The sequence below is a fragment of the Papio anubis genome, chromosome 2 (genome assembly GCF_008728515.1).
Source record: "Papio anubis isolate 15944 chromosome 2, Panubis1.0, whole genome shotgun sequence".
NCBI lineage: Eukaryota > Metazoa > Chordata > Mammalia > Primates > Cercopithecidae > Papio > Papio anubis.
The window spans coordinates 85516842-85531313 of NC_044977.1; the positions used below are offsets into that span (position 1 = coordinate 85516842).

The following is a 14472-nucleotide window of genomic DNA, read 5'->3' on the forward strand; positions in this document are numbered from 1 at the left end:
GAAAATATGGCCAGCAAATATTACCAAAATAGAGCTAATGTACCTCTGCTATTAACAAAACAAATAGACATTAAGACATAAAGCACTTTCATGTATAAAGAGGGTTATTACATAGTGACAACAGGAATGATTTCTTAGGCAGCTATAATAATCATGAACAGGGATGTCCATGGTAACATAACTTCAAAATATAGAAAGCAAAATGAATTGAATAGCACAAAAACGTCCATAAGCCTGGTGACAGATTAACTGACATCTAAAATAGACTGAAAATAAAGGTAGGTTTGAAACACAATTTGTATACTTTGTCCAAAGGACACACATTGATCCCTGTGCCCAGCTATTAGATAATATAACTTGCTTTCAAAAACATGTGGACAAGGACTGGAAATACAAAGCAAGTTTCCACAAACACTAAAATAGATGTGTTATACAGACCACAAGGCCATTTAATTAGACTTCAATAATAAAAAGGATGGCCTCAAATCCCATATATTTGGACATTTTAAAACATGATTTAAGCATTGACAGATCAAAAAATGGTAAAAACTAGAAACTCGTTAGAGATGAATACGAATGAAGGCCTTATATATATTAAATTTAGAGATGCACTGGAATGCAGAGAGAAATGTATACCTAGACATATATATGCTTATAGGTATATCTATATACATATAAAATGAACCTGAAAACCTAAGCATCAAATACAAAATATTAGAAAATAAAAAACAATGTAAACTCAAGAATCATAGAAGAAAGATAAAACAAACATATCTCTGGCAGTATGAAAAGGGAGAGAGAGAGGGAAGGAGGCAAGAGGAAAGGGAGCAAGAGGGAGGATCAATTACAAGCTTTAAAAGGGGGCAAAATCACAAATATAGTAACATTTTTAATCAAAAGAAAACACTATCAACAATGCCTGCAATAACCTTGAAAAATGAGGTGAAATAGGCAGTTTTCTAAGAAATATAATCACCAAAACCATTTCAAAAGGAAAAAGAAAATCCAGAAATCTCTAACCACAAAAGAAACTAATTTCATAGTTGTAAATTTATACACACACGAAAAAACACACATATACAAATCCCACCAGTCACTAATAGTTTTATAAGTTTTACCAAATCTTCAAGAAACAGATACTGGATTCCATCTTTTATAAAATGCTACGGATATTACAGAAAGAGGGAAACTGTAAGTAATTTTGTGGCAATAAAATGACCTTAATAGGAAAGCCAAATGACAGTGCAAGGAGAAAAAGTATTACCACTCTCCTTTTTGAGCATAAAAACAAAAAGTTCACGGTGTAAGTAAATTGAATTCAGCAATATGTGTAAAATATTATTACTTTTTTTTTTTTTCCTGAGACGGAGTCTAGCTCTGTTGCCAGGCTGGAGTGCAGTGCCAAGATAACAGCTTGCTGCAACCTTCACCTCCCGAGTTCAAGCAATTCTCTTGCCTCAACCTCCCAAGTAGCTAGGATTACAGGTGCCTGCCACCATGCCTGGCTAATTTTTGTATTTTTTAGTAGAGGCGGGGTTTCACCATGTTGGCCAGGCTGGTCTCCAACTCCCGACCTCAGGTGATACACCCGCCTTGGCCTCCCAAAGTGCTGAGATTACAGGCGTGAGCCACCGCGCCTGGCCTGTTTATGACAATGAAGGTCCATCCTGAAAAAGCAAGTATATTTTCACATTACACATTCTATATACTATTAATAAATAATATATACTACATACAAAGTATGTAATATATACATACTATACATATGTAATATATACTATATATATTATGTATAATACATACACATATGCATTATATATTTATTTCATGAAAATAAAACCATGACATATACATGATTATAGATATCATGAAATATACAAACAATACATACATATGATATGTATATATAATACATACATTATACATATCAAAACCCTGTCAGAATTCATAGAAATTAATAGCTAATTCCAAAATTAGTATGCAAGAGTAGAGTCAAGAATAACCAAGAAAACTTAGAAGTATTTTATATGTATATATATATATATTTCATGATTTAAAATTTTAAAAATAGTAATATAACTTAACATGTTAACAAATTAAGGAACATTTTTTTGTAATGGATGTAGAACTTTCTTATGAAATTCAACATCCATTTAGATTTCAACAATAACAATGGCAACAAAAACTCTTACAAAAGTTTTCTTTAGCCTCATAAATTGTTACTACTAAAAATCTACAGCAATTATAGAATTAATAGTGATGGTTGCACAACATTGTGAATATACTTAACGCTCCTGAATTATACACTTTAAAATGGTTCAATGGTAAATTTTATATTCTTTATATTTTATGACAATAAAAAAGTCCTTTAGCAAACATACTTAACATGTAATTATTGGAGGCACTTCCTTTAAATCAGGAATGAGACATGGTTGCCTAATCTCATTGCTTCTATTTAACGATGTGTCAGAAGTATAGTGCAATAAAACAGAAAACAATAATTAAGTATGGAGAGTAGAAAGTAAACGTTTCACAAATGATATTATGGTCTATGCAAAAAGTCCAAGAGCATCCATACACAAACAAGTCAATCTCAAAGAGCATTTAGCAGCGTGTTGGATACAATATTCAATATACAGAAATCAGTGATACGTTCATATACTAGTACTTACAAATTAGAAAAGTAGTTTTAAATATATACTATTTATGATAGAAGAAAAACTATGGGTATGTAGGTATAAATATATAAAGTTATAAAATTGTATTAAAAGGCATAGAAAAGGCATGTGACTAAAGAGACATACTTAGTTTATTAATGGGAAGTCCAATTATTATAAAAAATAGCAATTATCTTTAAATTGACCTACCACTTACAGAAATTTTAATCAAAACCCTATCAAAATTCATGGAAATGGGCCAGGCGCGGTGCCTCACGTCTGTAATCCCAGGACTTTGGGAGACTGAGACGGGTGGATCATGAGGTCAGGAGATGGAGACCATCCTGGCTAAAAAGGTGAAACCCCGTCTCTACTAAAAATACAAAAAAAATTAACCGGGCGTGGTGGCGGGTGCCTGTAATCCCAGCTACTCAGGAGGCTGAGGCTGGAGAATGGCGAGAACCCAGGAGGCGAAGCTTGCAGTGAGCTGAGATTGCGCCACTGTACTCCCAGCCTGGGCGACTGGGCGAGACTCCGTCTCAAAAAAAAAAAAAAAAAAAAAATTCGTGGAAATTAACAAGCTAGTTCCAAAATAAGTATGTAAGAGTAAAGAGCCAAGAATAATTAAGAAAACTTACAAGAAGAATAAGGAAAGGAGCTTGTTCTCCTAAATACCAAGTCATATTATAAAGCTATAATAATTTAAAAGATATGGTATTATATATAGGTATTAACAAACCATAAGATCTGGAAACAGATCTGCATATAGGTGGGAACTCAGCCCATGACTAGACTTACTTAAACAAAAAAGAAAGAAAGAAAATTTCGGTGCATTGTGTGCCTGTAGTCCCAGCTACTTGGGAGGCTGAGACAGGAGGATTTCTTGAGCCCAGGAGTTTGAGACCAGCCCAGGCAACAGAGTAAGACCCTGTCTCTTAAAAAAATAAATAAATAAAAAAGGCATCTGTAAAGAGTCAAACCACAGAATAGGAAGACCCACATACAATGCATACGATTGTAAAGAAATAGTATCCAAAAGAGAAAGAACACCCACATCAATAAGAATAGATCTAACCACCCATTCGGGAACTGCCCAATTGGAATAAAGAGGTCAGAAACCCCAAATAACCAATAAAACCATTAAAAGAGGCTCAATCTCATTAGCAATCAGGGAAATGCATACTCAATCACCAAGAAACATTTCCAATTTATCAGGTTTGGGTAAATCCTGAAGGCTTCTGCCTTCAGTAAAGATACATAAGGACATTCTCAAACACACAGTTCAAATTGCCAACTGTCAATTGAGAAAGCACCAATAAGAACTTTCTCAAAACATGAACAAACTGACCTACACATCTCCTATACTGCAGGATGTATTTTCATGCATTCTGAATGCTTCCCAGTGTTTAGAATATCTTATAAAGCCAAGTGGTGTTTCTTCTAAGCTGACAGAAATACTTCCTTACACAAGAGGGCAGCCATGTTTTCTATTGGTGTAACTGTGCCTGCAAGTCACACAGACCTATCTGGGAAAGTTCTGTGCCGAGCAGAAAGGTGTAGGGGGTTAGAGGGTGGGGGAATGGCTTACTTGGAGCAGTCTTCACAAGCAATATTCCCTGTAGTCTCCTTGATGGTGCGCTCAGAGACAAATGCCGGATATTCAGTATCACAAGGCTCCAGGGTCTGTTTCAATTTCTGGGCTGTAGGGATAGGGGGAAAAAAAAGGTAAAGAATGCAAGGCACAGGCTCAATATTGTGACTGGCAGCCCACAGCAACCCAGAACACAGTTCCGCTTCTGCTGCTCTGTGATTTTTCTAGCACAGCATAATGCATTATTTTCTAATTAGTCAAGTGATTTCATCTGCCAAGCAACTCTATAAGCTATAATTCCTCCAGCAGTTGTGTTGGCTTGATCAGCTATCATTTATGCATCACAAGAATTCAAATTTCTGGGACAACATCAGTCACCGGGTCTCTGACCTCAGACTTACTCAAACTTAGCAACAACACATATGTATATCTGAATAAATGTATAAGTTATACCATATTATTTAGGGTGAGACAAAGGTCATGATACAATTGCATGGTTTTATTATAGAAAGAAAATTGAAATATGAAATAGTAAAATACGTAATGTCTTTGAAGCACAGCCATGAACCAAATCCTACTATTATGAAGCTCTTTGTCCAATAATATGCCATGTCAATTTTAAAGCACTAAATAACCCTGGTACGTGGATGAGCACATAGTAGGTGCTCAGTAGAGGCTTGGCAGTTGATTGTCCAGTGGGCAAGATCCAAAACCTCACTAGGTCTCAATTTTCTTATTTGTAAATTGAGGATAATCAAGTTCTATCAGAAGTTGATGTGAGAAGTAAATAAAACAATGTATGTTGACTACTTAGTACAGTACCTGAAACATAATGAGTGTTCAGTAAATGTCAAATAATGATAATAATAATAATAGCAACAATAACAAAGATAACAGTATCATTCTAATGAAGCCATTGTGACATTATAACGATGACAATAATGATAGACACTACAGCATAGTGGTTAAGCGTGAAGGCTCTGAAGTAAGAGAAGTTTGGAGTACGAATCCCTGCTCTGCTACTTCTAGTGAATCCTCACCGTTCTCATCTGTAAAATGGGGATGCTAGTAGTACAGGTACTCTTCACAGGAGGTCTACTTGTTAGCATTTCCCCCAAGAGAATGCTTATAGATTTCCAATACCACAGTTTGTACAAAGCCTTCAGTTATTGTTTTTGTAGGAAAAAAAAATTGTATTTACATTTACAATTCCAAAATTCAATAGGATTTTAACAAAACTGTGTGTGAACAAAGTCTCATGTTACATTCCAAATATAACTGGTTGGTGGGCAGAACTACAGGGAGATGTTTTGTCCACTCTCCATGTGGGATGCTGCTGGCACTAAGTGAGCCGTCAGTGCTACTGCACAAAAAACAACTGTGGGGTAACAACGAAACACTTGTGGGGTGATCAGGAAGCGATTCTAAGCATTTGTAGTATCCTAACATGATGGTTTCTTATATGTAGGCTTTTCACTGAGGTTTAACTATATTGAGGAAATTGGTTGAGGGTTTGGGGTTGGAGCACAATGCATTTAATCTTTATTATTTAAAACAAAAGGAAGTAGACTCTTCATCAGCTCTTTCACTCAGAATATAGAATTTTCAGTAACTGATCGCTGACATTAAGGGGAAATGTCTATAGTAACCTCACAGGATCGTTCTGAGGAATAAATGAACAAAAGCATGTACAGCTCTTAGCACAGTGAAGCATGCACGCACTTTTGCCCACCTACATGCATACACACAGCCTTCATGAAATGCTACTCATTAGCAAGTGTTACCACCCACAGGCCAGAGGCTGGCTAGTTCTGTAGTAGCTAAAAGCACCAATTCCAGGCAATGAATCCTGCCACTGCTGTGCGACAGCAGGTGAGCTTTTAACCGTTTTACACCTTAGTGTCCTCATCAGCTAAATGGGAATAGCAGTACCAAGCTTGTGTGGTTGTTTGAGAATCAAATGAATTACATGGACAGTAGCTGTCACGCTGTGAGTCCTGCTTAAGTGTATGTTTTTACCACCATCGTGACTCATGCTGTACTTGTGCTATTTCATGGAGTCAGGCTTTTTGAACCATCACTTTTTGGTAGAAAAGGCAAGCAAATGGCTGCCTCTCTGACTCCTGACTCCACTGATTGTACAGTGCTGGTAGTCATTCTCCAGAAAGGCCAGGTTCCAAACACCGTCCCTTTGTCCCCAAGATGCTAGCTCATTGGACGGAACATTAAATGCCTGCTGAATACAAGAATGACTCTCCTGAATAATGTTTTCAAACATAAAATAGAATACGATGGGCCAAAAAATGTGAGAATCTCTGTCCCTTATGACACACTTCTTTCTTGCCTTTCAGGTGGAGGGTAAGGTGAATTTTAGGTGCTCCAGGCCCAACAGTAACAACACAGAAGAGCCACGTGGTGGGAACATCAGTCTCTTCTCAAATCTTTTTCAGTGCCTCTGTTTTGTAAGGAGGACATCTTTGTTTGACAGTAGGGAGTTTCTACCACCTTTCTATCTTTTACACTCCTTCCTTTCATTTGCTCTCCTCTCCCTTTAAGCTGAAGAGGCCAAACACAAAGCTCATAGGATCTGGCTAAAATTTGGTAACACTTTTTATTTTCATGGTTCTTATTTTCACAACTGATTTCTCTGTGTGGCAAATCATTCTGGTTTTCAGTTTATAAAACTTTCTTTTCATAGTTAAATTATTTGAATTTAAAAAAGTGAGTCCCTTGAAATGAAATAAAGATTTAAGTATACAATAGCGTAGGTTATAAGTGGAAGCGGCACAAGCATGCAGACAGAATATAAAAACCTAATGATGGCATAACAGCTAAATTTATGGAGAAATTGCTGCATTCCAGATGCTGTCCTGCTTAATATGTATTAATTTATTTAATAGTAAAATATGACAAAATTAAAAAATAAACTATGAGGTATGAACAGTTGTTATCTGTTTTGCAGATGGCGAATGGAGGAAAAAGAACGAGGGTAAATTGCCCAAATTCATCCACTGAGTATGTGGCAGAACCAAAATTTGACCTTGGGCTGTCTGGCTCCAGCATGTGTATGTTTAACTGCTCTGTGAAGTTCGGCCAATGAAAAAAAATAAGAAAGGTCTTTGGGTCAGGCTGGGATAGGCAGCACACGTGATTTGAATAAGCCTGATAATTGCACCATCTCTAATTCTAATTGTCTGGGCCCAGTTACGATGGAATGGGCCCAGTACTCTCAATGGTGAGACTCATTTGGCTCTGATCCTTTCTGGGGATGAAATTCTTTTTCCTTTGACAATCGTAGGGCACTCCATGCTGATATAGTGATAAACCGTTGGGTCTATTTGCAGCACGACTATTGGCTGGAAGTTGCTTGATGTGCTTTTGGGAAACGTGAATTATCCTATAAAGCCATGGTCACATTTAATTTAAATAACATGGCTAGAACTTACTTTGTCTAGAGTGCTATGGAAAACACCACATATATGTGCAGTCACTATTATTTATCTATGGAGTTTCAAACCAATAACCGAGGCTGCTTGCAATCTACTGGATACTATTTTTGTTGTTGTTGTTGGAGACAGAGTCTCACTCTGTCCCCAGTCTGGAGTACAGTGGTGTGATCTCGGCTCACTGTAACCTCCACCTCCCGGGTTCAAATGATTGTCCTGCCTTAGCCTCCCAAGTAGCTGGGATTACAGGCATGCACCACCATGCTTGGCTAGTTTTTTTATATTTTTAGTAGAGACAGGGGTTTCACCATGTTGGCCAGGCTGGTCTCGAACTCCTGGCCTTAGTGATCCGCCCATCTTGGCCTCCCAAAGTGCTGGGATTACAGGTGTGAGCCACTGTGCCTAACCCTATTGGATACTGTTTTAAGTCTCAGGCACTCAGAACTCACATCTTACAAAGCTGTAGGTAGTCAAGGATCACTGAGCTCAGTTTGGCTGACTCCTTCTTTTTCCAGAAGGGAAAAATGAGGTTCCAGAAGCAGACACTGCCTGCCGTGGGTCCCACAGAGAATGACTCATCACAATCATCATTAACTCACACAGCAAACCACCACCACCTTCACCATCAATCTTAACTATGCACTTACTACATGCCAAACCCTGTGCCAGGCCCTTAGCATGGGCAAAATCCTCATCACCACAGAATAAGCAAGTCCTTGCTACTGTCCCATTTTGCAGATGAAAAAACGAAAGCTCAGAAATGAAGACACTCGCCCAAGGTCACACTGCAGTGAGTGATGGGGTCCAGATGTGAGCCTGGCCCTCACATCCTGGAGCCCACACTGCTGTGCCTCCTGTCCCAGTTACGCCGATGTCACCATGACCTATCACCCACTCACAATGAAGCACCCAAGGGAGCATCCGCACAAGTGAATTTCTTTACTTTTCCCTTAGCAACAAATGTCCCTGATGAGAATAACTGACTTGGGTTCACAGTAATTATGTGCAGACAATTGGCAATGAATAGATTTGCCATTTGAAAAGCCTTCCTCTTCTTTTGTTTCTGTGAATGCACCCCTGTTCACAACCGGGTGCCAGCAAGCTCTGTTCTCTTTGTGCAACTTCACCAAAATGATACCTTTGTGATAATCAAGCAGAAATGGGCTTCCACAGTCCCCTTCATTAAGGAAATGGAGCAGATAAACAGTGTAATTATGGATTCCATTTTTAACTAAAACAAAGATGTATGTCTCAGCTCAGGGTCTTTATCTAGTGAGGGAATGGTAAATTTAGAATGAAGAAACCTTGCAAGCCAATAGCATATGGTGCCTGAAACATTTCCCTCCTTATGCCGGGTCTGGGATTTATATTTACATTTAATAAGATATCCCAATGACAGCAATCCTGTGGATGAATGAGTTCACCTTTGCTTCTTTTCATTTCTTCATCCATAAAATGGAAAAAGTCATATGATGCCCAGCAGAGGGCTGTCGGCTGGAATGAGACAATTCCAGTGCAGTAGCTGCGGCTCTCGCTGTCATCATTAGCTGAGGGAGGTCTTGGCTTAGGTCTGAGTCCATTGCCTCTTAGCTGTCTGACTTAGGTGCTTCAGAGAGGCTTGGCAGGAAATTCTAGCAGTCCCCACCTCTCAGGTATGTTGAACGGATCTGAAGATAATCTATGTGCCAGCTCTCTGGAAATGGCAAAGCACTTATGTAGCAGCACACCATGCATCAACGATGCAATTAGGTGACAAGGTCTCTCTGTAGTCTGTGGAAAGGAGCTCTCACAGTCTGGCAGTGGAGTCAGAGGACATGCTGAAATGATCTATTCAGGGTCCTTTCTACAAAGCTCCTTAAGACAGAAAATAGAGAACTAAAGCACCACATTATTCCTTTCAGCTGAAAACTGGACCACTTTTGGTCCAGCTGGGGTGGGGGTGGCGAAATTGCAGAATGGGAGCCTTCACAAGTATCTCTCAACATCGCGGGTGCAGAGATCACACCCTGCTCCCTCAGTCACTGTCCCCTACTCTGCACCCCTCAGTCGGGGCCAGGGTTTCTCAACAGTGGCACTATTGATATTTTGAGTGGGATATTTCTTTGTTATGGGGGCTGTCTTGTGTGTTGCAGGATATTTAGCTGCATCCCTGGCCTCTAGCTACCAGATTCTAGTAAGAACCCTCCCTCCCATGCTGTGACAGCAAACATGTCTCCAGTCATTCCCCTGGCAGGCAAAACTGCCCCCATTTGAAAACCACTGTTCTAGGCAAAGATCATAGTGAATGGCATTCAGTAAAAACTCTAGAATCCATAGGACCAAAATAACAGTATGGCTAGATGTCTGTGGTGGCAGGTCACGGAAAAGGGAAACAGGTCAAGGTGAGGATGAGGGAAGTGGGAGTGAACGCAGACACGAAGAGAAGGGAACGTCCTCACTAGGTATGAAGAAGAATGCCAAAAAGTAAACCACTGAAAATAACAAGCTTGCTGCCCTCAGCCCTGTGCAAACTCCTAAGAAATAACCAGACATCTCAGTTAAAAAAACCACCGCCACCACCCAAAGCATGAGCGCCCACCCACCATGCATGGCGTACTTGCACAAGGGCTTGGCATGCATTGCTTAATCCACTTCTCAGAGCCACATTATGTCTATTGTTTCCTCTGCTGACAAATGGAACCAAAGCCGAGAGAGACCAAGTGACTTGCTCAGAACCTCACAGCAAGCAAGAAGCAGAGAAAGGCTACCCAGGGTTCCTAACCACTAAGTTCAAAAGCTGCTACGGCCTCTGAGAGCTCACAGTTTGATTCAGAGGGAGAGGGGATTTGTCTCCAGGTCACTGGTGCCACAGAGACAGCAGCCATTTAACCAACTTGCAACCCATTTTCTTGGCCTCTATTGATTTTCTTATTTTAAAAAAATATCATTTATCTCTCTTCACTCCTATTAGTAAAACTGTGGAAAAGTGAGTCAAATAAGAAAAGCAAATGGTAAAAGATAGCCAAGTGCCCATTTAGTAGGTCCCTCCTCATCTTTCTTTTTTCAAATCATGTGCAATTTCAACAAAAGCAAGTTGACACTACAGGTAAAATTTCCTTTCGGGGACAAGACAGTCCTCTTCGCCTAACTCATACGTTGGTGTTTGTTTATTGACTCCCTATTTCCCATACCAACTGCTGACCCTAATTAGCTCCCTATCTCCTTCCTCCCACCATTTTATGTGTTTTTGTGTATATACAGTTTTGTATCTTGGGCTTTGTCTTGTTTTGTTATAATTTCATGAGCATTTCTTAATTTCATCAAAAAGTTTTCAGAAACAGAATAAATTGTCTTTCTGTGGATGGGTTGCAATTTATTTTAAAACGGCCTTTATTGTTAGACATTTAAATGTTACCAGTATTTGCAATTATAAATTCCCTGGTGATGATCATCCTATCATAGAAACCTTTGTTCCCATCCAGGTTTATGTCCTCAGGCTAATTTATACAAGTGGGATTTGGGGCAGTCACTGTCACTCAGTACCCAACCCAGCAGGGAGGAGCAAGAACTGAGTCCAAGCCCTGGGGGTCACCAGACCAATGTGCGTGTGTGTGGATGCAAGCAGAGCACAGGGGCCCTGCTCCACTGGGCTGTCAGTGTCCCAGGGCAGAGCCAAGCCTGGACAGGCATGGATTAGGCTCCCAGTTATCAGAGAGTGAACTATGCGGGCATCAGCAGGGGCAGGACTCACTCAGCAGATTCTGCTCCATCTCATGTTCTAAGCAGAAATCAGAGAGTTCTTGGATTCCAGCAAAATGAGCCTATTTGTAAGTTACAAAGCCATGACTATGGTGACCCTAATGGTCATGCTTAGCACCAGAAAGATTTGTTAGGATATTGAATCAGCAAAGATAAAGCACCTACTGTGTGCTCAGCACCAGTTAGATGTTAAGAGAGAACAATATTTAAAACATAGCTCCTACCATCAAGAAATGCTAGGTTAGCGCAAAACACACACAGTGAGGCAATAATGTTAAAGAAGACATAGGATAACGCATGAGCTGACTGGGGCAGGAGCAAGAAGAAAAAGTTCATTCTGCCTGAGGGAGTTGAAGGAATCCTCACAGACTGGGATCTTAAGGGAAAGGAAAGGGAATGTTAGATTAAAATAGATCCAGCATCTGGGGAAATGCTGATATGTGACTAATCAATCTCTTTTTTAAAAGACAGATAGTTAGAAATAATAAGAATGGTAATAGCCTACTAGTCCCTGGCCTCCCAGGTGGGAAAATGAACATGAATGCATGAAGGCAAGAAAGAACAGAGTGTATCTGAGAAACAGCACATGAGTGGGCAGGGCTGGGGCAGACTGCTGGAGCCAGCGTTCATTAAGGATCACTGGATTTGTAGGCAATCATCATCACTGTCATGGTCATAGTGTCACCACTGTTATAATTACAGACACTTTCTTTTATTTATTGATTTTCCTTCCAACTTTTATTGTAGGTGTGGAGGGTACATGTGCAGGTTTTTTACATGGGTCAACTGCATGTCTTGAGGGTTTGGTGTACAGATTATTTCAGCATCCTGGTAGTCAGCGTAGTACCCAATGGGTCGTTTTTCCATCCTCACCCTCCTCCCACCCTCCACCTCAATTAGGCCCCAGTGTCTGTTTTCCCTTCTTTGTGTCCATGTTTACTCAATGTTTACCTTACTTATACGTGAGAACATGCGGTATTGCTACTATTTTTTGAGGACTTATGTTTCAGTCACTGTGGTCAGCACGTAACATGATTTCTCATAGCATTAAACACACATGCACACAGACACACAGACACACAGACTCACTTCCTAAGATAAATATTATTTTCCCCACTGTGCTTAGCAAAGGGAAACTGAGCCTTGGAGACAGATCAGCTGACATGCCCAAGGTCAACCTTGAGCTGGGACTGAAACCTATTCTGATCTAACTCCACAACCCATGCCTCCAGGAGTCTCTACTAATTACACCCTCCTCAAATCATCAAAGGTATTTGAGGAGGGAGAGGAATGTCATCAGATTTATGTTCTATGAGGGTAACTGTGAAAATAAAAATAGAATGGCTAATCATTCATTTAGCCTGAGACACAGGCAGTGTGTCTGTCTCTCTTCTATTTCAGCATTGCCCATGAGCTTTCTGAAGAATTTACCTGTGCAATGTATGACCTCAAAGCCTTAGTCAAGGAAACAGGTCAAGATGTACATTCAACATGGGCTGAATGAAGCCTGTGGAATTCTGTGTCAGACTAGATAGCACAGCACTTAGCACAAAGGGTGTCTTTTTGCTGACAGAGCTGAAAAATCATCACTTTGTCCTGGGGAATTTTCTGAGCCAGCACATCCCTGATGAAAAGTAGCTGGTGAACCCAGCGCTCATCCCTCCAAGCTGGGAAACAGAAACCAGTTGCCGCTCACCTTTAGCTGTCATATCGGAGTGCCACCAACTGCAGAGGTTAAACTCCACCAGGAACCTAAACAGATCGTGGAAAAGCCCAGTGTTACTTCGTCATCCATGCCCATATCACAGAACAGTGATTTTCTGTATTCTTCAGCATCGCTTACCTCATTTGAGAACATCACAATTTGCAGATATCAACACAGTTGGCTGAGTTATCACTGAATATTCACTGGGGTTTATCTTTCTTGTGAAAGGCTATTTTATCCCCAAAGCCAGGTTCACCTGGACTCAAAGATTCCTAGATGAGGAATAACCTGCTGTATAGGCTGAATACTTTCCTCGTTATTGTTCACCAGTTATTCAATCTTAGTATCATCTAATTTGATTCCACAGTAAAAAGCCAATTTCTAATGAGCTTCTCCTCCCTTAGTTCAGAAATACAGATAGAATATTCTCCTCTGCCAAGACTATGATCTATAGTAATGAAAGGTGCTTTCAAAATGAATACTGCTACTTGAACTTGTTTAAGCCCCCTCCGTGTGTGTGTGTATAGAGGGAGGTGGAACAGACTTCTCTCTATGAAATTATGTCTCACTGCAACCTTATAAAAATCAACATTTCTCAATGGCTGGTAAAGAATACAAAAACAATACAAATTATCCTCCAAATAGATGAGGAGAGATCAAAATTCGGTCATTTGTTTTTCAGGCTTATGGCTACTATTCCTAGCAGCTCTCTCTCAATCTAAATCCCACTATTATTGTTAAGGTTCTTTCTCTGCCTCATGTGTATATGGAGAATTTACTTCCCATTTGAATTCACAAACTGTATTAAATTAATAGAGGTTACCTTAAATTAAGAGGACAGTGACTATCCATCAAATGGCATGAAATTTGCCTCAAACCCACAGAAGTGGAGTCTAAGCAGGGGAAATAACAATGAGAGAGTTTGGCACAACTTAAACAATCTTGTTTACATGTTCATCTATGAAATTCTTCTCTTTTGTGTGACACAGTGTTTCTGTAATGTGTCTAATATCTAGTCTGAAAGTCAAGACTTTCATCTTTGTGCCATTTCAAGTGTTACTTAAGTCATAGATGCAACGAGCACCTCCAAATAAGACCATAGTTTGACAGGAAAAACAATGAAATCACACCTGAGGAAGGCCCCAGCCCTAGCGGACAATCTCACACATCTCCCATTCCTGCACAGGCCAAGGCAGCCAAAGTAGCCTGGTGGACAGTCACAGCAGTGTGCTCTTCTGACCACAGCCCACCCAGGCTGCAGTCAAAACAGCCAGACATCCATGTGAAATTGAACAGTAACCACAATAAGTAAATTTAGTTGTATACTGCAAACTG

At 39.9% G+C, this 14472-nt stretch overlaps 1 protein-coding gene across 5 annotated transcripts in view; it reads right to left on the bottom strand.

The window, feature by feature from the left end:
* Nucleotides 1-14472, bottom strand: part of CACNA2D3 (calcium voltage-gated channel auxiliary subunit alpha2delta 3) — a 928576-nt gene that overhangs the window by 46258 nt on the left and 867846 nt on the right. For all 5 annotated transcript variants that reach the window (XR_643716.2, XR_643717.2, XM_003894282.2 and 2 more), the window contains 2 exons: nucleotides 13129-13184; nucleotides 4246-4357 (listed from right to left, as the gene is read on the bottom strand). Coding sequence is in view for 3 of the 5 variants with exons in the window: in XM_003894282.2 (XP_003894331.1) it covers nucleotides 4246-4357; nucleotides 13129-13184 (168 nt within the window). In the remaining 2 variants the exon portion in view is untranslated. The remainder of the gene's footprint in view (nucleotides 1-4245; nucleotides 4358-13128; nucleotides 13185-14472) is intronic.